Source organism: Grammomys surdaster, unplaced genomic scaffold (assembly GCF_004785775.1).
Source record: "Grammomys surdaster isolate TR1022 unplaced genomic scaffold, NIH_TR_1.0 364, whole genome shotgun sequence".
Classification (NCBI taxonomy): Eukaryota; Metazoa; Chordata; class Mammalia; order Rodentia; family Muridae; genus Grammomys; species Grammomys surdaster.
In genome coordinates, this window is record NW_021604783.1 from 1,256,870 (window position 1) to 1,280,464 (window position 23,595).

General features: G+C 45.9%; 1 protein-coding gene across 4 annotated transcripts in view; it reads left to right on the forward strand.

Moving 5' to 3' along the window:
• The window catches only part of Gas7 (growth arrest specific 7), a 234,896-nt gene that overhangs the window by 136,517 nt on the left and 74,784 nt on the right, over nt 1–23,595 (forward strand). For all 4 annotated transcript variants that reach the window (XM_028780144.1, XM_028780147.1, XM_028780145.1 and 1 more), the window contains exon 2: nt 10,770–10,890. In XM_028780144.1, coding sequence (XP_028635977.1) covers nt 10,770–10,890 — 121 coding nt within the window. The remainder of the gene's footprint in view (nt 1–10,769; nt 10,891–23,595) is intronic.

A 23,595-nucleotide genomic window follows, 5' to 3' on the forward strand; every position in this document is an offset into this window, starting at 1 on the left:
GCTCATGGTTTTGGAGGTCTGGAAACATAGTGCTCCCATCAGCTTCTGATAAGGCCTTTTGCTAAGACATAATGTGAGAGCGGTCATGTGGAGGATAAGTGTGTGTGTGTGTGTGTGTGTGTGTGTGTGTGTGTGTGTGAGCATATGAGTGTATGAGTGTGTGAGAGTATTGTGTGTGGGTGTGTATGAGTGTGCATGAATATTTGTGTGAATGTGTGAGAGTGTGTGAGTGCTTGTATGAATGTGTGTGAGTGTGTACATGTGAATGTGCATGTGTGAGAGTATGTGTATTAATGTCTGTGTAAGAGTGTGTGTGTGTGTGTCTGTGTGTGTGTGAGAGAGAGAGAGACAGAGAGAGAGAGACAGAGAGAGAGAGAGACAGAGAGAGAGAGAGGCAGAGAGAGAGAGAGAGACAGAGGCAGAGAGAGAGAGAGAGACAGAGGCAGAGAGAGAGAGAGAGAGAGAGAGAGAGAGAGAGGGAGAGAGAGAGAGAGAGAGAGAATATATATATGAGTATGAGTTAACAAATTGAGAATGGGCTACCTGCTTGTGTGCCACCTCTTAAACATCCCACCCCTCTCAGTGTTGTTCCACCAGAGGACTGTGGTAACAGGATGAAACTTTAGGGGACAAACCAGAGCAGATAGAAGACCAGAAGCCTGCCTCTGACACTCTTGATGCTTGATATTTTCTGGTATTACTTGAAATGATTGTCACACATTTTAAAATCTCTAATAAACAACTTGCAAACTTAACTCTCTAACCAAATTTTTAATTATGGATGTGCTTATTTGCATGCATGCCTCTGTGTGTGTGTGTGTGCGTGTGCATGTGTGCACATGCACACACACGCAGTGTATATGTATAGGTATGTGTAGGGAGACCAGAGACGTGTTTACCAAGTCAGTTCTTGCCTTCCACCTTGTTGAGGCAGGGTTTCTTTTGTTTTAGCTACTGAACTGCAAACTTCATACTTGCTGATTTTCTTGCCTAGAGTTTCTGTTGCTGAGATAAAATACCATAACCAGAAGGAGCTTGAGGAAGAAAGGGTTTACTTCATCTTACATTTCATGGTCCATCCATGGAAATCAGGGCAGGATCCCAAGGCAGGAACCTGGCAGAAGGAACTGAAGCAGAGGTCATGGGGACTGCTGCTTACTGGATTGCTCTCTATGTCTGGTTCAGCCTACTTGCTTAGACAACTCAGGATTACCAGCCCAGGGGTGGCACCACCCACAGGGATCATTAATCAAGAAGATACTCAACAGACTTGCCTAGAGTCCAGTTTCATGGACCATTTTCTCAGTTGACAGGCCTTCCCAGAGTCCTCTAATTTGTGTCAAGTTTGTGTAAAGCTGACCAACACACTGGCCCATGAGCTTTTGGACAATTCTTCTGTCCATGCCTTCCATCTTGCTGTAGACTATAGATGCATGCCACCACATCCAACTTTTTATATTGGTTCCTGGGATCAAACTTGGGTTGTCAAACTTGTGTGGCTAACACATTTAACAACTGAACCACCTCCCTGGCCCTTTCAGATCATTCTTATACATAAGTGCATGTGTGTGCAAGTATACCCACCTATGCATAAGTACACATGTGTGCAGGTGTACCCACCTGTGGGAGTACATGTGAAGGCTGGCATCCAGATGTTCCTATTTCAGTGCTTCTCCATCTTGTCTTTAGGGTCTGATTAGCTCACACATTGGCCAGGGTGTCTGGCTAGCCAGCTCCTGGGATCTTCCTGTCTCCTCCAAGTGCTGAAATTACAGATCTGCAACAGCTATGCTTGACTTTTACAGGAGCTGTAGGGACCTGAACTCAGGTCTGCATGCTCACACAGCAAGCACTTCACCACTGGGCCTCTCCCATCAGTTGCTACCAGTGATCGACCTAGGTCCCTTTGACTGACTTCCTCTTTCTTCATATTCATTTCTTCTAAACTTCTAGACATTGGAGAGCATCTTCCAAGCACCCTGTGCCCGCAGGTTGGAGCACCTGCTCATTGGGAATATTTAGGAGGGAAAGTGTGCTTCCACTGAACACCGTGGACTTTATCATCACCATTTCCAAAGCACCTTGTGTAACTCCACCACGATTACGTTGTTTTCAGTGGCATAGTCTCAGGAAATACTTGTGGAGACTTTTTTGTGGATGTTTTTTCTTGAGACAGTGTCTTACTCTGAAGTTCTGGATATCCTGGAACTTCTTTTGTAAGCCAGGCCTCAGATTCATGAGACTACTCCTGTCTCAGGTTCCCAAGTGCTGGAGTTACAGGTATAAGCCACCATGCCTGGTGTAGATGTTCACTAACACAAGCAAAGGAATACACATAGGTTATGATGTAGATGCTTTGTAACGTTAGACAAAGAGAGCAAGCATCTGTCGGGGTCTGGAATCAGGTCCTTGTGGACAGTGAGAGGCACAATTTCTGTCCCCTTTGCTATGGAAGAGGAGTGATATTCTGAGAGTCTTTGTCTGTTGACGAATATGTTTCTTTTTCTCCAAAAAGAAATCTTGGCTGCATGTAAAATTCTAGCCCATAATATGCTAGAGGGCTCTTTTGTTTCCTTTGAAAAAAAGGTTCCACTGTATAGCCCTTGAACTCAGGCATCTTTCTGTAATTCCAGAATACTGGAATTACAGGTTTGTCCTATGACGCCCAGCTTAAATCCATTCCACTTTCTTTTTGTAATTGCTATTTTATCTGTTTAAGACAGGGTCCTGCTATGTAGCTGAGGGTAGTCCTGAATGTGCAATTCTCCTGCCTCAGCCTTGATGAAATGGCCACCTCACATCTGTTTGAAGCTCAGTTTCCAGCATTCGTTCATTCATTTATTCATTCATTCACTCACTTATTCAATGTTTCAGGCAGTGGGCTGAGGCTAAACTGAACAAGAAGAGTGTGTCATTGCCTTCCTGAGTCTTGGCTGTAGTTTGTTTACCTGTTTATGGGGCTGTTAGCTCTAGCTCCCTGGTCCCCTTCTGGCCAAGTCTCTGAATTACTGACTTTCAGAAGAACATGAAGACAACCCCACCAGAGTCCAACATAATGCTATGAAAATAGCCACTCTCAACCACTGAGCCACCCTCAGGCGCCCCCTACTTCCTCCACAGCACTCTCCCATGACTTGCAGTTCTCAACAGATAGAGCTGAAAGAACAGTAGCTTCACCAACGAGATAAAGAGAAGATCTCCAGCATTCTTGTAAGCCAAAGGTTGAAGTTGGTGACATCATTGCCAGAGGCAGGGCCACCATGGGTAGCTAGCTTTGTGTGGGAGAGTCCTCCTACCATGAACAGGTGTCCAGTAGAAAGAATAGCCCAGCCAATCTATTTTTGTTTGTTTGAGAAAGGGGCTCAATATATAGCCCGGGCTGACCTTGAACTCATGACTTCTGTCTCGGTATTCCAGGTACTCAGAATATACCCAGGTGTGTCACCTGACCCAGATGACGCTTGGTCTTCCTAGTGTCCCTTTGCTCCTATGACCCTTGCTGATAACGGAAATGGCTGTAGAGGCCACTCTTGACATCATGTTTAGGATTACTTGAGGTGTGCTAGCAATAAACTAATTGCTAGTGCCTGGATCCATCAAGCAGCTTCTATCCATGTCCTGGCTACTTCTGGATGTCCAGCTGGCTACATGGATGGGGGAGGAAGAATGTGCTGGCAAGTCCTTTGTGGAGGAGCCTTCAAGCAGTGCCAATCACAGCACTGGGCTCATTAGCAGTCATTGTCATGGCAACGGGTCTGCCAGAAAGTGGCTCGTTAGGCTGACAACTTCAGAGGTGTTATATATAGATCTGGGGGGGGGGAAGAGGGGGTGCAGAGCCCTGTGGATATGCCTTTCTTTAGAGCTCCCATTGCTGCTGGGTTTGGGGTGTGAGAAGACAAGGAACTGGGGACCTTAAAACTCTCTGATCCGCTGCTAAATCAAGTGTCTGGAGGCCACCCGTGAACACCTACAGGTAGCGTTCGCTCACTCACTGCTTCAGAAGGTAAGAGGCAGGTGCACCTAGAAGCATCCCGCAGGTGGAAATGGTGTCCCAGGATGAACTTGAATGTGAGGAGTGGAGGAGGCTCTGGGGAGCTTACTAGAGGGGTCGGGACTTACTGGAGGAGGGCATGGGGTTAGGGAGTAAGATCCTTCTCTTTCATAAGTGGCTGTATCACTCAACACCACCTCTTTTACAAATCGTATTTATTGAAGTTTTAGATTCCCTCCTGCTGTTTATTTCAGAGGTGATGGTTTCTCTCAGTTGTTCCCACTAATGCTGTATCGGAGTAGCTCCGGAGTGTAGTGAACCAAGGACTCAGGATGCAAACTGCCTTGATCTGGTGGTGATCAAGTTTTAGCATGTGCTGAGCTGCCCATCACACTTGGTTTTTGTTTGGGATATTGTGTGTTTTTCTGGGTTTTGTTTTGCTTTGACTTGTGTGTGTGTGTGTGTGTGTGTGTGTGTGTGTGTGTGTGTGTTTGGTGATTGATTTTTTAGATGTTTTCTTTGGGCTTTTGTTTACTTGAGACAGGGACTCATTATGTAGCCTAGTCTGACCTCAGACTCAAGAGGTAGCCAGAACTGATACTGAGTTGACCATCCTCCTGTCTCAGCCTCCTGAATGCTGGGATTACTAGTGTGTGCCACCAAGTCCTGATGGAGCATTTCTTTTTGAACTTTGAGTGATATCCTTTGCTTTCCTGCTTGCTTGCTATTTTCCAAAAGGAGTCAGTACCACCATTAGGAGAAATGTTTTTTTTTTGTATTTAAAATAAGGAGACAGGGAAGTCAGCCGGCAGCCGGGGAATGAACGTGACGTCTGGGTGAGGGTGGTGATATTTTTGCGCATCTCCTGGGAAGGCATATGCTCCTTTGGAGACTGTGAGACAAGCAGGAGGTTCAGGCCTGAGCTGTCATTCCCCTGTGGGAGTTGTATCTCAGGTGGACAAGTGCTGACATGGAGCTGAGTGATGGCTGTTGGCAGGAGATAGGCTGAAGGTAACTTGGCATCCAGTAACTGGACAGAATTTTCTAGAAGCAAGCTAATTTTAGTTCATTGGTTTGATTGACTTAGTGAGTGATGTTTTTGTGTTCTTGGACTGAACCCAGAGCACACTAAGTCTATGCTCTGCCAATGAGCAATACTCTTAGTCTCAAAGCAATATTGTAAAGTCGTTTGGTTTAACCATTTAATTATCTGTACAATACTGTGCAATCATTAAACCTTTGACTGTGACAGCCCTTACTTAAAAATAGGAATACAAGCATCATTAATACAGATATCTTACAAAGATATGTAAAACACTTTACTCAGGGCCTTGTGTACTAAAGACATTTAGGGATAGGAGTCCTTATAAATGCATAGAAATTGGACCTACAGTCAGATCTCTGTGGAGAACCCTATGGACTAGGCCTTGTTTGGTTTCTGTGTGTTTCTTTGTTATGAGAGAGATTGGACACAGGTCCATGCTTTTGCTAAGCAAGCGTCCTACATTCCCAGCCTTTGGTGTTTGAAGGCAGTCTCATTGTGTTTCTCAAATTAGCCGTGAACAGGTGATCCTCCTGCCTCAGCATCCTGGGCACCAGGATTACAGTTGTGTAGGCATCTAGCTTAGGCTGGGATTTTGAAGTGGTCTACAAACTTCTTGATATTACACATGAAGTAGGGTAAGGTCCAAGAGTTTATAGCACTATTATTTACAAAGGCTCCAAAGTGGAAACAAGGTACGTGTCCATCAAAGGCTCAGTGTATAAACAAGTGCGCCATGTCTATTCATACAGTATAGTAGTACACAGAATTTTAAAAATAGTGTGCTATCTGGTGTGACACCACAGAAGACCTTTACACCTATTTGGAGAAGGGAAAAAAAGGCTGAAGTCTTCCCTCATATCCTCAGAGTATGAGCCTATGTGTACAGTTAAGCATGTTGTTTCTTGAATAAATGAAGGTAGAATGGGAAGGACCGAAACCCAGACTTGGACTCTGGCCTGGTGATGGCTCCTTCAAGAGGCAGAGACAGAGTTTTATAATTCCAGCAGAGACATCCCATGTGCTGTACTCAGAAAGCCTTCCCTAGCAGGAACCTTCACCATCACACACCCCATTCGGCTCCCTCTGATCTTGTCTGTTCTAGGGGTTGTAGCCCTACTATGCACTCCCTTCTGCTCTTCCTTCCTCTTCCCATGGGAAAGAAGCAAGCAAGATGAGGAGAAGAGACATAAGGACCAGGGGAAGGAAAGTGTCCTAGTTGGGTTTCTATTGCTGTGATGAAATACCAAGACCACAATTAACTGGTATAGGGGTGGTTTCAGTGTACAATGCTCGGGTTACACTTCCATCATCAAGGGAAGTCAGGGAAGGAACCTGGAAGTAGAAACGGAGGTAGAGAGCATGCTTACTGATTTTTTACTCACAGCATGCTCAGCTTACTAGCTTATAGAACCCAGGATCACCAGCCCAGGGGCAGCACTGCCCACAGTAAGTTGGGCCCTCCCACGTCTATTATAAATCAAGATAATGCACCACAGGTTTTCCTGCAGGCCAATCTAATGGGGACTTTCTCTCATTTAGGTTCCCCTTTCCAAATAACCCTAGTTTCTGTCAAGTTGACACAACCAACCAGCACAAAAGGGAAGAATGTAACCAGGAAGGGAACTAATTCGGGAAGAAATTCAAGGGATTCCTTAATTGCTAGGTGGTCATCCACACTCTACCTGTCTGGTGGCTGTGGGCAGATCTCCTAGAAGGCTGCTGTTCCTGCCCCTCTGAGGCCATAAGAGTGAGGAACACTGATACTCAGGGGCCCTTACATAAGAACTGTCAGGTGATGTGGTTATAAAATTGTGCCTTCGCATGTTTTTAAAAGTTTTGATTTTATTTTATGTATGTGAGTGTGTCTGCACATCACATGTGTGTCTGAGCATCACATGTGTGTCTACACATCACATGTATGCAATGCCTATAGAGCCCAGAAGAAGAGAATTATATATTATATATAATTGACCATGCATAGCACTTGTCACTCATTATATTGTGTAACCATGACAACTCCCTATTTTAGACCATTTCTCTCTCTCTCTCTCTCTCTCTCTCACGCACACACACACACACACACACACACACACACACAGAGAGAGAGAGAGAGAGAGAGAGAGAGAGAGAGAGAGAGAGAGAGAGAGAGAGAGCAACCCTGTATTCATCTTCCAGGCCATATCCCTCTGTAGCCACTAGTGTATTCTGTGACATTGCCTGCCATGTGTCACATAATGTCACATAATGGAAAGAGACTACATGTGGCCTTTGTGATCTGACTTCTTTCACTTAGCATGGTGACTTTAAGGCCCAGCCATGGTGTAGTGAGATCCAGAACCCTATTCCTTTTCATTCCTAAGTAATATTCCATTGCATGGCTATCCCATGTTTCATCCATAGCCTTAGGGATGGTCCTTTGTGTTGTCTCCACTGTTTGCCCTTTGTGAATATTTCTGCCCTGAGTGCCCTTGTGCACCTTTTTCGGAGGCTTGTTTTTATTCCCGAGGGAAAGGACCCCCTCAGTTGTCTCCAGCATCTTCTGACTACTGATTTGTGAGGGTCAGCTAGCAAGAAAGACTTTTTCCTAAGAAAGAAAAAGATAAGAGGGTTGCAGCAGGCTCTGGAGATGAAGGCAAGGCAGTCTGGTGGCCAGCAGGGAGAGCCAGCCAGTTGGTGGCTGTGTTTCACAAGTGTGGAAACCAGCCTCAGCACAGCACATCAGCCACTTTAGGAACTAGGCCCAGCCAATGGGTGCTCTCCCACTCTTTCTATGGCCTTCCTGGCCCAATGCTATGCCTCAGTGCTTCCCTCAAAGATCCTTGCACTCCCTAGAGAGGAGAGACCTCAAGACAATGTACCTTAGTGGTCACCCATGTCCTTGTGTATAAACCGAGGCTTCCTATGAGCTCACTGAGTTAGGCAAATAGATTAATCAAAGTCATTCCAAAGAGAAAGTACTGAAAATCTGAGGAGGGTCAGGCTCCTTACAGTTCCTTCAAAGCTGGTCCTCTGGGGTATCAGAAGGCTCAGTTCACTCTCTCTTAGCCCACAGGACTCTTCCTTGAGCAGCCTTCCCAAAATTAGTCAGCTCCAGATGGTACTGGTGTCCCTTTCAACCATTGCTCAGGTAGCGTTGGCAGCAAAAACCTCAGAGAACAGCTGCTGAGGATGTTTCAGACATGCTGAAGGGGCAGTTGGAGGGGAGGTCAGTATGTCTGTCCAGACTTCAGCTCTCAGAGGGTAGAGCCTGGGAGAGATGGTAGAGCCAGCATCTGTGTACCCCTTCTGGTGAGATTCACCCATCTCCCGAACAACCCTGGAGGTGTACCCTCTTTTGGGATCTGAGTGTGTTACGATGGATCCTCCCCAGCAGGGCCCACACCTGGGCCAACTTTAGCATCTTTTGCTTCATAGACATGAAAATAGCCTGACTGAGTCACTTGCCTGAGGTCAAGCAGTGGCTGCTTGGCTGAGGTAGCCTTGGCAGGGATGCTTTGAGCCTGAGGCTGTTGCGTCCCTGAATCCTCTCTGTGCAGTGCCTTCCTGTGAGCTGTTAGTCTTGCTTAACCACCTTCAACAGCTTCCCAGGCCTCACCATGGATCCATCTATGTTGAGGTAATTATTTAAAACGGCCTCTGGTCAAGCCGAGTATCTAAGCTGTATTGGCTCTACCTAGCTCAGCCGCTATGCTTCTCAGCTGGAGGCCACGTGTGCGCCCACAGCTAGAAACAGCCAGCCAGAAACACCAGCCCTGCCACCCACGAGATGTCAGCATGGGAGATGGCTCAATCTCCCATGCTGTCTCCACAAGGCTGGGCATTGCCCAGACCATCCCGCCATCCATGTGGGCCCAGTAGGAAAATGAGACTCTAATGCTTAAATTATCCAAAAGCTTATATATTTGGTAATGATCAGTAACAAGATGCCCATATAATCAGAAGTGTAAAACAGTACCCAACCTAGATATACCAACTACCTTTGACTGCTACAGACACGTGAATATCTGCCTCCATTGCTCCTACATCTCTCTCTCTCTCTCTCTCTCTCTCTCTCTCTCTCTCTCTCTCTCTCTCTCTCTCTCTCTCCTTCCCTCCCTCCCTCCCTCCTCCATGCCTCCCTTGCTTCCTTCTTTTCTCTCTCTTCTCATTCATTAACTCTTGGTTTTATTGAGATAGGTCCTTTGTGTAGCCTAGGCTGGCCTCGTGACCTCCCACCTCGCCCCCCTCCCCACCCCAAGTGCTGGAATCACAGGCCTGCTCTATCCCACCCGGCTTTTCACTCCCCCTCTGTTCATCATTACACTATTTGTATTGCCTGTATTCTGGCCATCGCCCAGGCCAGGAGGCACTAGAGAGGTGTGCAGGGCCGTGTGCAGAGCCAATCTCACTTGTTTTCAGGTTTATTTGTGCTTGGTGTACGGTCTGTGCCAGTGAGGAGGACTCCACAGCACTTTCAGTTGCTGTGTACCTCAGCGTCACCTGTCTAGAGCATAGTCTTTCATACATGATCAAAGAGAAGCTGTGGGCTCAGCAGGTGCCTGTGCAGGAGACACACCTCTGAGAGCAGAGAAAGAGTTGTGAGAATTCATGACAGGCACCATGGCTACACAGAAGGCTGAAGGGAGCCATGCTTACTCCCAGCAGCACAGGGGATTTGTGCTTTCCTTTTATGGTACAGAGGCCAGCACAGGATGCTGAGACAAAGCCCTGGAGAAGCAGACAGGAGAGGGGCATCAGAGTGCACACTTCACTGCTCCAGTTTCCACCATGATCCTGTGTCCCTGCGTATTAGTCCTTGGTAACCAAAGGAGCTGCTCCTGTGTACACAGCAGGGGACAATGAGGACACTGAGGACCTGGTGGCTGACCCTTAAGTTTCTAAACAGGTTTTGCTAAGAAACTCTTGGACTTTTGTGGCTGGAATTCTGATTTCTGTCCATTTAACCTTCTGCAAAAGGTACAACAATTGTGTGGGCTAATTTGGATCCTCTGTCTTTATTTGAAAATGTCCTTTAACTGAGAGCCTTTATTTCTGTGTTTATTGGAGACTTACATGGAAAATATAAGTAGAAAAAGGATAATAAAAATCACCTATAATCCCACCACGGAGGAATCACAGATGCTGTTACAACATGTACCCGCCTTACGCCTAATGTTCCTGCTTACATATTCTTCTGTCTTTTAGGATGGATATTATTGTGCAAGGCTAACAAGAATCAAGCCTATGGTGTCTGGCTTGTCTTAAAAATTCTGGGTCCCTTTGCCACGGTGACATGGCACGTTGAGAGAGAAACCCAAGCCAGCTCTCAACATTATTATAGAATGTTTTACACTTTGTTCTGCCACGACTTGCATTAATTACTTCTACTAGGTTTGCACAGCAGGCCTGGGGCTGTCTGCTGCTGTACTCGGTGGTCCTATGGAGCACAGACTGCACAGTCCACAGCAGGTGTAGACTGCAGTCCACAATAGGGCATGTGGAGTGATAGACTCCCTGGCAAGCACAGCCCCTGTGATTAATTTTTGCAGGGTCTGACAGGGAAGAAGGGCGGTTCTTTTGTCTGCTCTGGTGGAACCATGCCTTCTATAGGGCACCCTCATACTACGTGTCACCTACCCCCAAAGAGGCCTGCAGGCCAATCTATCTCACTTGAGTGATTTCAAAGTGGTTTTGTGGTTCAGAACAGTTGTGAAAATGGCAAATGTGTCTGACCCTTGCCTTTTTCTTCAACAGAAGCCTGGGATGGTCCCCCCTCCGCCAGGAGAGGAGAGCCAGACGGTCATCCTTCCACCTGGCTGGCACAGCTACTTGTCTCCTCAGGGCCGCCGTTACTATGTCAACACGGCTACCAATGGTGAGTCCTGCTCAGGAGCAGCCTTTTCTAACTCCCAGATGTCTGCCTCTTCCTAGGGGTGCTTTTCTTCCTCCCTCTCCATTCTCTGATTTGGGGGCTTTTTCTTGATAAACTTGACCCAAGGAAAGGTAAGCTGGCATCTTAACCCCTTGACTCTAGAATTGTTTAACATATGACTAGGGCTACTGCAGTGTCCTGCTTGTCCGTGGTGCTGGATGCTAGGGCCTGAGTCTGTGTTCTGGAAGCAACTCCAAAGGACAGCTGTCCTTCAAGATTCCCAGAATCCCTGACACCTCACACTCACCTACATTTGAACTCGACCTTAGGATCTACGACTACACTGTTCAGAGATGACTTCAGAAGCTAGTTCTATAGGCCGAGGTAATCCACATTGTCTAGAAACTCTGACTGTTCTAGTTGTACTGGGGATTCAGAACAGAGACTGCAAATACTCTCCTTAATTTTTCTACAACACCGTTTTCTCAACAGAAGTATCTACCTCACTGGCTGCAGCTTTGTGGATTGTCCATTTGGCAATGGTGGAGCTATGTAGGGATCATTCATTCTCTCCCTTAGCACTGAGTCCCTGCCCGCCACCCCCGCCCCTCATCTCCATACTTTGTCCTTTCTTTTTCCTTCCTTCCTCTCTTCTCTCCTCATTCTTTTGAAACAGGGTCTCATTTGGTAGGCCTGGCTGTTCTGAATTCACCATACAGCCCAGACTGGTCTTGAATGCATGGTAGTTCTCCTGTGACAGAAAGCCTCCCAGGTGCTAGGATTAGACACCTACATCCATTCACCAAACTATTCCGCACATATCTCTGAGTTGAATAGGACTAGAACTCCATGCCCCCAAGTAGTTAAAATTTCCTGGACCTCCCAAATGACTACAATGTGGAGATGATTTTTCAATGTTGTGCATATGGCTGGTCTAATTACAAGTTAAGCAAGACACTGTTCAGGTTGAAGGCAGAAGAATAAGGCCGCTGAAATGCCCTGATCTCCCTATGTCCCCAAGGATTTTACCTCGAGAAAACCAGGGGATGGAACAGAAGGGAAATTGGATTTGGTGGGCATCTTAAACACATGTGCTCAAGCAGTTTGTGAACTTCTGCCTGTTCTCCAGTCCTGACTCTACCTCTGTCTTCCATGTCCATACGACTTCATACCTGTATCTTGCCACCTGGGGTGTGGATGTTGTTAATATGACTTCTGGTTTTGAGCCTGTACTGAGCGGGGCTGCCGGTGAGAAGACAGGCAGCAGCCAAGACACAGCTGCTACTTAGGTAGCTGGCTTGTCCATACCACAAGCACCCTAACCTGCTTGCTCAGCAGGGCAACCTCCTTGAAGAGAGGTGACCAAAGTTTCTAGGAAAAAGGAAGTAGAGCTGTTTTTAGCTGTTCTAATCTCAAACTTCCTCAAAACAGATACTCGAGCAGCTTCACCATGCTCAGGGAGCCTAGATGTTTCAGGGGTGCCTGTGACTGAATGCACCTCCCCTTGGGGAGCAACTACTTCAGTGCTGTTCCCCTGGGGAGTGGGTGTCTGAACACAGATCTCCATCTGTGCAGTGCAGAGTTTGGACTGGATGAGCTCAAGAGCAAGAATTTGGGTGGATTTGTTCTTGTTTCAAATTAGACAGTCTGTTGCAAAGGAAAATAGAGAAAGTGCCTTTCTAGGTGTTCTCTGTCTTTCCCTGTGTGTGTGTCTCTCTCTCTCTGTCTCTGACTTTCTCTCTGCTAAAGAATAGTACATTCTCAGGGTTCAAACACCAGTGAATAAAAATGAGATTCAAATCAACAATAAAAATCCCCAGTTGTTGGGGGCTGGAAAGCTGGCTTTGTGGTTAAGAGCACTGGCTATTCTTTCAGGGGACCTGGGTTCAATTCTCAGCACCCAGTAGGCAGCTCACAACCATCTGTGACTCCAGTTCCAGGGGATCCAACACTCTCACACAGACAAATGTGCAGGAAAGACACCAGTGGGATAAGTTATTTCTCCAAGACGAAATGAGCCATTTCCAAGTGACATTAGAGCATATATAAAGGCAGGTTAATTGGGGAAACCACTCTGGGGCTGGCGAGTTCACTGGTCCCAGAATGGAATGAAGTCAGGGAAGTCACCGTAAGGAGGAAAGCAGAGGACAGGGAGGAGAGAAAGAGAGAAAGAACACTACGTGCAAAGAGAGGAAGAGAAGAGAGAGCAGAGGAGAGACCGAAATGTTAGCGTATATAGCAAAGAGCCTCTGGGGGAAGGGCGGCCCAGCCCCTGGGCTGGACAGTTCAGGGTTGAGGACAGGGTATGCCAGGTAGCGACTGAGGGGAACTGGGAGAACCTGGAGACCAGGTCTCCTTTGGTATGTTAAATATGCACCTCAGCTATTTGTTCCAGGGTCTGAAACCCAACACAGTGCACATAAAAATTTTATAAAATTAATTTTAAAATTTATATTTAAAACCCCCAGTCACTATCACTTATATCCTTTGAGACATTTATGGTCTCTCTCTTCTATGCATAGACATGCCAGTGTCTTAAATATAAATTACAAATGCAATCCGCTCTATCCTTTGAACCACGAGAACAACTTATTGTAGACACTGTTCTGTGCTTTGAGCATTTCCACCTAACTCCTTCCTTTTAATCACTGTGCGTTAGGAATGTGCTGCCGTTAATTTAATTACTATTCTACTTATGAATGGAAACACGGCCACATTTTATATCCACGGATGGTATCTGGCAGCTTCCTTCCAGGATTCCGACTTTTTATATACCAATAGGTCAGAACTTCCTTGGGGTTGTGGAGTATAGGGTGTTCCTCGGGTTGGCAAGCAGATTCTCTAACAGACCAGGTGCTAATTAGGTTAGATCGGAAAGGTCAGGGTCTCTGTCACAGCTCAATTTTATCACTGTGGCATGAACAGTCACACAGAGAGTATGTATCTCAGCGAGTGCAGCTATGTTCTAATAAATCTTTACGAATGGCAAAAGGGGAGGGGCTTTATGATTGGACACTGGAATATGAATGACAGGTAACTTTTATGTGTTATGAGATCTTACTGTTTTTATTTTTTAACATTCAAAACTGCAAAAATGATTTTGTGTCATTAGTTCACCAGCCTATGGCAGTAGGGTAGGCTGATTGCTAGGTTACCTGATGGATCCGGTAGGGCTGGCCCTTCCCCACTGTCTCTCTTTTACTGACTAATTCTAACTCCTTGATCTTGCATTCTGGATGCAAGCCAGCTTCACCCACTCATTAAATGGTGGTTGAATTCACTGTTTATCTGCTCAATTCAACATATACTTGTTGAGCGTTAAACATGTACCATGAAAAGTGGCCTTGCCCCTAAACTGCTCTCTTGCTCATAGTAGATGCAGATCTTAAAGCTTTGTGTTCATGCTTGAGGGCACTGGAGTGTCTGTGTGTGTGTGTGTGTGTGTGTGTGTGTGTGTGTGTGTGTGTGTGTTGCAGGGGACTGGACCCTACGTTCTAGGCAAATACTGTATTGATTAATGTGCTACACCATCAATCCTGGAAGCAGATTTTAAATGAATCCCTGCTTAATCACCCATGAGACGGGCCATGAACAGGTCTGCAGTATTTGAAGAGAGAGCTACGGGACCTGTGATGCTCTCTGGAACTGCAAAAGACCAGGAAGGGGCAAGATGGAAAAAGACGCTCACAGCAGCCCCTGAGCATCATTAACGATGGTCAAGAAGAGAAACAAGCAGCTTTTCTCTTCCAAAGCCCCTCTTGGGTGTGTTTTGTTAGTCTGCTCCCCCTCCCCCATTTGGAAGCAGCCTGCCTGTCTGGAGCAGAGCATCTAGCAGAAGGGATCATTGTTTGCATATCTGCCTCTGCTTCACATCCTGTTTCCTGAAGCCTCTGAGTTGGTACCTCACTGCTAGACTCCCCTTTCTGTCCCAACTTGCCTGTCTCATGCCAGCCCCTCCATGTGTCCAGGTGGCAGCTCATGGACAAGTCAGACCTGCCCCCCTGTTTCAAGCCATTGTGTACACACTTCTCATCCTCCCTGAGGATAGTTCTCAAATACCCTCAAGTGATCTCTGATAAAAAATAAAAACAAACAAAAACAAACAAAAATCTCCCACAAAATTCCCACAGATGCCCCATCCTTTATGGATGTCTGATAGTGTTTGCCTAGAACCTACAGTCATCCTGCTGTGGACTTTAAGTCATTTCTAATTATGTATAACAATACACTATGCAGATAGTTGTTACTCTATGTTTTCTGAGGGAATTGTGACAAGAGATTTTAAAAAGCCTGTGCATGTTCAGACCATATGCAGATGTCTTCCCCTGAGCACCACAGCTCTCTGTGGCTAGTAGAATCCACCAGTGTGGAACCCAAGGGTCCTAAGAACTGCCTGGATTTCTTCCTGGCCCCTAATCCCTAATCCTCTTTCCTCCAAAGACGCTTGGAAATAACAGGTATTCTGTGCAAAGCCTCATTTACATCAGTGTCTCCTTCCTCTGGTAATCTCCTTCCTTTCACATCCAGTTAGGATTTCATGGATGAAGGTCTGCCGCCCTGTTTGCCAGGGTTGGGCTGTGGGTGTGCAAAACTAAAGGAGACACAGACCCTGTCCTCAGAGACTGCAGCTCCAAAGGCATCAGAGACAGGCAGACATCTACAAGCATTACAGACGTGACAAAGTCGGGTGGGAGCTACAGGGAGGAACCTGTCACCTGTGTGTGGGGGAGGCAGAGGACTTTAAGGAGGGGCCCATGACAGAGGCATCTAACCAAGGTTGTAGCCCAAACAGAGGGCAAGGCAACAGGAAGAAGGCAAGCAGATGGGCTTGGCATCGGTAGAAACTCGGAAGTGAGCAAGAGCCATGCATGTGCAAGTATGAGATTGACATCACACTTCACTCATTAGGAAACGGGAGGCAGTGGAAGTTTCCAAACAGTGGCAGGAGCCCATCACAACCTTACAGCAAGACTTCTCGTGCATCAGTGAAGGGATGGAGAGCAGTGAGCACCGAGTCGACAGCCTAAATGAAAAGAGAAATAATGAGGTCAGCTCAATTTACAGCGGTGGCCTGAAAGAGGAGGGACAAACACTGTCAGACAGGATGTGGCAGGCTGGTGGCAGGGAGCTTGCCTGCCTCCTGGCTTTCTGCCTTGTGTGGCAATCATGAAGTTAGAGAGAATGGGAGATGGTAGGAGGTGAGCTGGAAGGAAGGACGCGAATCTGTGCTGCAAGCTTGGTTCCTTCCTGCATGTTCAGAAAGATGGCCAGCACATCACCCGTGGCTCAAAGAACATCCAGGCCACTGCTGGAAGTCCAGAAAATCCTCTGGGTGCGTGGTCCAGCATGCGGAGAGCAGAATGGATTCCACCCCTGCTGGCCACCATTGGGCAGTGATCAACATGCACAACTGAGTAGGGTGTTCTAGAATTTGCATGTCTTTAGAATTTCTATTTTAAGGCACAAACACACTACTCAGTGCAAGCCTGCAGGAGAGAGCTCTGAATATGGAGTTAAAGAGGCCAAGATAGGAGGAATGACTCCACACAAGGTGCTGCTGTAACAAGCAAGGGAACAAAATGCATAGAGGGAAGGAAAGCCAGGGACACACAGAAATACAGGCAATGTTTACAATAGGAGGACCATGTAAGTCCCTGGGGAGACACAGATGATTTAGTGAATGGTGTTAGTGAATGAGCTGGATGCCCAGCTGGAAGCTTTGGTGGGTAAGCCACTACAATCCTGGGTTTATGTAGACTCTCCAGTAACTCCAGAAGATCGTGCATGAGTCACCACCAACCAAAGTCTCATTCCCTTCACTTCCCCACAGCTCTGCCTCTCCAGGCATTTCGTCACACAGAATGGTTCTGAGTGCCACCATAGGAGTCCAGGGACTCCAGTGGCAGGATGTATGTCTTAAACAGGCTCTGAGTTCCTCCAAAGTTGCTTGAGGCTAAACTGGGGCATTGTGTACTGTGGTTCCTGGCTGGTGAGCTGTTCCCAGTAGCCTATTCTATTTATTCAGGGGCCTAGGTTAACGTCAAGGGTCTGTGTTGGACTAGTTTAATCAAAGGTCAAAAGGTAGGTAGCTTGAAAACAATGGGAAATCTGGAGGCTGGGAATTCCAAAATTGAAGTGCCTGAAGATTGACTGTCCAGTGGCAGCTTGCCCTCTGATTGTTAGAGATGCGCTCTCTTGCTGCACTCACATGGAAAAAAAAAAAAAAAAGATGGGCAAGCGTCCATGGGCTCTTTCATAACAACATGGATCCCAAGTAAGTGGGAGCTCTCATGACCTAATCATCCCTCAAGTCTCCACCTCTTGGCACCACTACATTGGGTACTGAGGTTCAGTGTGTGCGTAGGCTATAAGTAGCAGGGCCTCTGGTGCATCAGCTAACTGTTTCAGGAGACCTGGCACAACAGTGCTGATTCCTATAGTGTTAGAAGCTGTGGTGGTTTGCATATCCTTGGCCCAGGGTGTGGCCTGGAGGTGTGGCCTTGTTGGAGTGGGTGTGGCCTTGTTGGAGGAAGTGTTTCACTGTGGGGGCTTGCCTTGAGACCCTCCTAGTTGCCCCTGAGCCAGTCTTCTCCTGTTTGCCTTCGGAACAAGATGTAGAACTCTGAGCTACTTCTCCAGCACCATATATGCCTGGTCACTGCCATGCTTCCTGCCTTGATGATAATGGACTGAACCTTTCAATCTGTAAGCCAACCCTGATAAATTTTGTTCTTATAGGAGTTGCCTTGGTCATGGTGTCTCTTTACAGCAGTGGAAACTGTAACTAAGGCAGAAGTTCCATCACTTAGCTGGCCTTTTTGATATTGTGTGATACATATTTTGCCATTTGAACAATGGAGAGACATTTGAAACTAGCGCAGAAAGCCAGGATCAGTTCTGTTTAATGTATGAGTCACTATTTACAGGGTATTTACTAATCTTCATATGCATTAAACCAAGTCATTCCATTTATTTTATCTGTCTGTCATCCCTAAAAAAAAGAGAATAACTTGAGGTAATATCTTAGCCCTGTTCTTCTAGAAAGCAGAGCCTGAGGAAAGGATTAAGTGCTGAGACCTTATTAGGAGATAATGAGCCCCAAGCAGTAAGACAGTGAAGGCAAGGCCAGGGAAGATGTCACACCATGCAGCTCAGTGTCTGGCAGTGACATGCAGGGTGGGCACCAACCACTGAGGAGGTCCGTTGACTTTTTTAGAAGGGTTGTGGAAGAGCCTGCACACTTTGGAAATCTCCTGCTTCCCATTGGCCAGACTCCACCTCCTCACTTACCCCTACCCCAACCCCTGCTTGGAGAGCTATTTTTCCATCCTTTTGGTTAGACCACTTGACTCCAAACAGCCTATCATAAAGCCCAACTCTACCCTTCCCACATTAATGCTTCTAGCTCCAAGATAAGGTCCTAGCTGAATAGGAGTCACTTTGATAGGAACATGAGCAGGGCTCTAACATCAATGTGTCTATGTAGAGACAGATTTAGAGGGAGAGCCACGCAGGTGCATCCTTGGTATTTATACAACAGGTTCCGTGACTGATGACTTTACTCAACACCCATCCCAAGGGGGATCGTCCAAATCATGTAACACAGGATGCACTAAACTAAGGCCCAGGAGCCAAATTTACTTCACATTTTACGAGCACAGCCATGCCCCTGTGTTCTTAGTAGAACTAGCAAAGTCAAAACCCTTCACTGTCTGGTTTTGGCAGAAAAGATGATTCGTGGTCTAACCCAGAGACTAACAATTTAACATATTCAGAAATGGATTCCTCCGTGTATGAAGAGCCTCTGCCCAAAGTTACCAGCCCATTGTAGTTAGTCTGTGACTTGACATCCAGGATTCAGCACTCAGAAGTGGGAGCAGGGGTGGTCATTACTATGGGTGGTGGTTACTAAACTTAGGATAAGAGTAAACGACTCCATATTTTCTTAGATAAGAATGTTCACTGGAAATGACAATTTTAAGGGACGACTGCTAGCTAGTCCTATGAAGCGTCAAGTAAAACCCAGGAGAGCTAGAATTTGTTCCATATCCTCTTTTGACAAAGAATTGATGTCCCTAAATATTTTATTATGTTTGTGAGTGAGACTTGAAGTGGATGTAAGCCAGGGACTGAGCTCTTATGTTTATTTGCCAAATAGTCAGTAGTTTTCTTGATTTCTTATTTTAATTTTCCTTTAAGTGAATGGATTCCCATTTGACTTTATTACACTAGGAACTAATGAGTTTCTAGGTAGGATTTCCACAAAACTAGTAATTGTGCAAGCCATTCTTTGAGCTGTACTTGGTTCAAAGTAATGGGATACTTTTTTAGCCCTCAAGATAGGATGGCCCTGACAGCTCTCCCTCAATAAAGGTTGCCCAGAAAAGCATCTGCACCAAACCATCCGTCTACGGGTTTTTTTTTTCCTGTCCATCTGTATTACACAAAGTAATACTAGAGTAATGCTTTTGATTGTCATATTCAGCTGATTAAATTGTGCGTTGTGCTCTTATTTGTACGAGTGTATGGGCATAGAGAACCCTTATTTTGGCTCTATAATTTTTATTGAAAATAGATCTTTTCTTCATATAAAACGTCTCAACCAGTTTCCCTCCCTCTACTCCTTCCAGTCTCCCTCCTGCCACACTTTCCCTCTTCCTTGCCACTCCCCTTATTTTTTAAGGGAGTCCCAGTGGAAAGCTATTAAACACAAGAGCATGCTTTTATTCTTCCATGGTGTAGCTTTTGCTTTCTCCTCCTGAGCGTCCATTTTAATTTGTATTGTTTAGGTAATACTTAAGTACACAGCACACCCCTCATTTTCCACCAGATTTTAAGGCCAAGCAATCTGTTGTTTATGGTAAAGAGTAAGTGAATTCGAAGCCATTCAGTATGCCAACATGCTAGCATCCAAAGACAAAGAGGGAAGACTGTGTTCTTCACTCTATTCTCAGAAGTCAAGTTATTTTGAATAATTTAGTGAAGAATGCAATGCTGCACCCCATTGGTTGTTAGCTAGAGCTAGCAGTCAGCAGCAAATGGTCCAGACACCACTGCACTAAAAAGAAATGTGAGGATGCTAGCCCCATGTTCCCCTTCTTGCTTTATGCCCAAGAAAACTGAAAACCCACATCCCCACTGAAACCTAGGCACTCACACACACAGCATCACCATCTCCACAATCTGAGCCCCGGTACTCAGCAATCAGGGAGTGGGTGGACAAAATGAGGTGTGAGCGCACAACTGAACTCAGCTATAGAGAAGGAAGCAGAGTTGACACCTACTTCAACAAGCATGATCCTTGAAAAACATCACACCGAGTCAAGACAAACACAGAGGGCTCCATTCTGAGGGATTCAGTTTGTATGAGATGCTTAAAATAAGCAAATCCCTAGAAACGGAAAGTAGATGAGCGGTTGCCAGGGGCTGCAGGATGGGTGAGTAGCAGCTGCTAATGAGCACGGGGTTAAGGTGACAGAAATGTACTATAATTAGGTAATGGTGAGGGCTGCACACTCCAGAAACAGACTAAAGCCACCGTAGCATAAGCTCTTACAGGTTAAGTTCTATAATATATGAATTGCATTGCAATAAAGAATTGTTTTTTAAAAGCACACGTGTGTGAGCCTGCTGGATGCTCTGTGGCATTCTTGATTGCAGTTCCTCAGAGGCTCTTTTTTGGGGATTCCTAATGCATAACTTCCAAATTTTGGTGCACGTCAAAAGTGTCAAGGAGTGCCATTTGCTCAAAACACCAAGACAGAGAGAGGGCCTGCCGTACACTTACCGAATCCCAGTCTGCTGTTAGGGAAAAGTGAGGCATTTTACTTCATAGTCTTAAGCGCTTCCTAATTGTCTCCACTTACTATTTTTTTCTAACTGCAAGGGGACTTAGTAACAACAAAATTGATACAGACATCGCTCTGTTAGCTTTCTGTCACTGTGATAAAGAACCTGAGATGATCAACTGATAAAGAAGAAAGGCTTATTTAGACTCATGGCTCCAGAGCACATTGTGGTGGGAGTGTGTGGCCAGGAGGCACGTTCACCTCATGGCGGGCAGGAAACAAAAAGAAAGATAGAAAGAGGTTAGTGTCCTAGCTAGTTAGTTAGATTCCTAGTGTCCCCTCCTAGGGAACGCTATACTCCCTGTGACCTCACTTCCTGATGTTCTTCTACTGGACATTGGTTTGAGACAGAATCTCATTGTGTAGCTCTGGCTACCTTAGACTTCATTATGTAGACCAGGCTATCCTCGAACTGTCTACTTGCTTGCCTGTCTCTTGAGTGCTGGGTTTAAATTCTACCATGCCAGGCCCCACTGAACCACTGAAAGTTCCACCACCTCCTAATAACACCCCAAGTTGAGGTCCAGGCCTCCTCACGTGACTCTTTGGTAGTATGGGGGGGAGGGGGTGTGAGTTTATCAGAGCCAAACTGGAGCAGTAACAGGAATGGAATGTAAAGTTGAGGGGTGAAGTTAAATCTGACATGAAAAACACAGTAAAAAAAAAAATGCAGCGTTTGTCATCATTCTGAGGTTAAAGGTCAGATATTTATAAACCATCGGAGTTAAAGCAGAAACTCCCAAAGAGTTGCTTGGAGACAAATAACTCAGTTTTACGGTGACAAGATTTCGAATGAGTAAGAACTTGCCAGGAGAGGCCCTTCACCTGCCTGCTGTTTATGGTCCTGAGGTAACCGGCGTAGCTGACTCGAGTGTGTGTCCAGCCTTTATTCTTGTCAGTGTAGGCAGAAGTCTTAACAGTGTCTATCATCTCAAAGCCTTTAAGTCCACGGCTATTGTTTGCAGCTCAGCATTTCCTGGTACGAACATTTGGCTTTCACTGTTACATGTGCCCAGTACCCTGACAGGTGGACAAGATGAAGTCCAAGGAACTTGGAGTCTGATGGATGTGTGTGTGTGTGTGTGTGTGTGTGTGTGTATTTATATATACCGTAGTGACTTAAAGAGCAGCCAAGGCTTCTTTTTCCATTTTTCTCTCTTTGGAAGCTTTGTTGTTGTGGTTGTTGTTGTGATGGTGGTGGTGGTGTTTTGTTTGGTTTTGTTGAGCAGGGCCTCTGTTTTGGTTAGGAAGTATATGCCTGCAAGTGGTACTGTCCATTCCCATTGGTCACACTCCAGAGATCAGTGGTTTATCAGGGTCAGGAGTGAGCAGTCTGAGAACCTAGCCGAGCTCATCAATATGGTGAGGCAAGATCTTTCACAATCATCAATATTACTGGCGTGCATTCACTAGAGGCAAGGAATGTTCAGGATGAGGGTGTGCCCATAAAAAAAAGGATGTTTGCTTAGGTTAAGCCTTTTAAAGTGTCAATCTAACATTCCCACTACAAGGTATACAGCCAAGGGAAATAGAGTTGGTGTATCAGACACACTGTGTTTATTGAAGCATTCTTCACAACAGCCTCAGCACAGAATCCAACCAAGTGCCCATGGGTGAATGAATAGATAAAAATAATATGGCAAATAGTTGCAATAGAATACTATTTGGTCATAAAGAAGATGGAGAAGATGGAGGGTACTGGGCACATGTAACATGACCATAGTAACATGAATGAAACCACAACAGCACCCTGAATTATGCAGGAATAAGCTATACAGAGAAAATGAGTAAAAATGTTCTCATTCACGTGGGAGCTACCTATGTGGTTTCATGGATGTAGAAGGTGTAATAGTAGTCTCAGGTCTAGGAAGGTAGAGGAAGATGGGACAGAGGGAGGATGATTTGCCAAGATGCAGGTTCACAGGAGAAACAAGTTCTAGAGTGAAAATGGTTTGTGGCACTGTAGCATACATTTTACAGCGAACTGGAAGAAGTCAGAGCATTGCTAAGCCAGAGAGATGATCAACACTGAAGAGAAAGAAATGCTAAGAATCCAGACTGAATCATTCAACACTGTGTGCATGATTTCAGTCACCAGATTGTTCCTGGAAAGTATACACCATTATTGTGGGTCAAAATTAGGGAAAGTGCTGGTCTATGATTAAGTCCTAAGGAAACGGCATCACACTGTCACAGTGGACTAAGGGACAGAGAAGGTAACAGTCAGGCAGGGCCAGAACTTCTGAAATCCAGATGTATTATTCCACTAAGACAGTTAATAGATGTCTATCCTGGATGGTCTTTAAGCTTGATGCTGCCTGAGAAGCACCATGTACGCAGTGTGTGAGGGTGTCCAGTTCTGATTAGGAACGCTCAGAAGGACATTCATAAACATATGGACCCCTTCTTCTCTCAAAATTCGATAAAGTGTAGCTCTGCCCTAATGGAGATAGATGGGGCTCAGCATATTTCCTAAGGGATTTCCCTGCCCAGCTGGGCTTCATGTGTCTTTTTCACATCAAATCTGTGGATGCTCAAGTTTAGGCCCGGTGTTCAGACAGAGCCTCGTGGGTTTGTATCAAGTATTAAATATCATGGGCCAGCAAGATGGCTTAACAGGGAAAGCATTTGCTGCAAGCCTGCTGACTTGAGTTTGATTCTTGGGACCTACGTGATGGAAGGAGAGAACCAACTCCCATAAGCTTCCCTCTGACCTCTATGTGTGGTGTGCATGTGTAAGTAGGCAAGTACCCGAGCGCATGTATGTATGTGTGCATGCTTGTACATAAACATACACACACACACACACACACAGAGAGAGAGAGAGAGAGAGAGAGAGAGAGAGAGAGAGAGAGAGAGA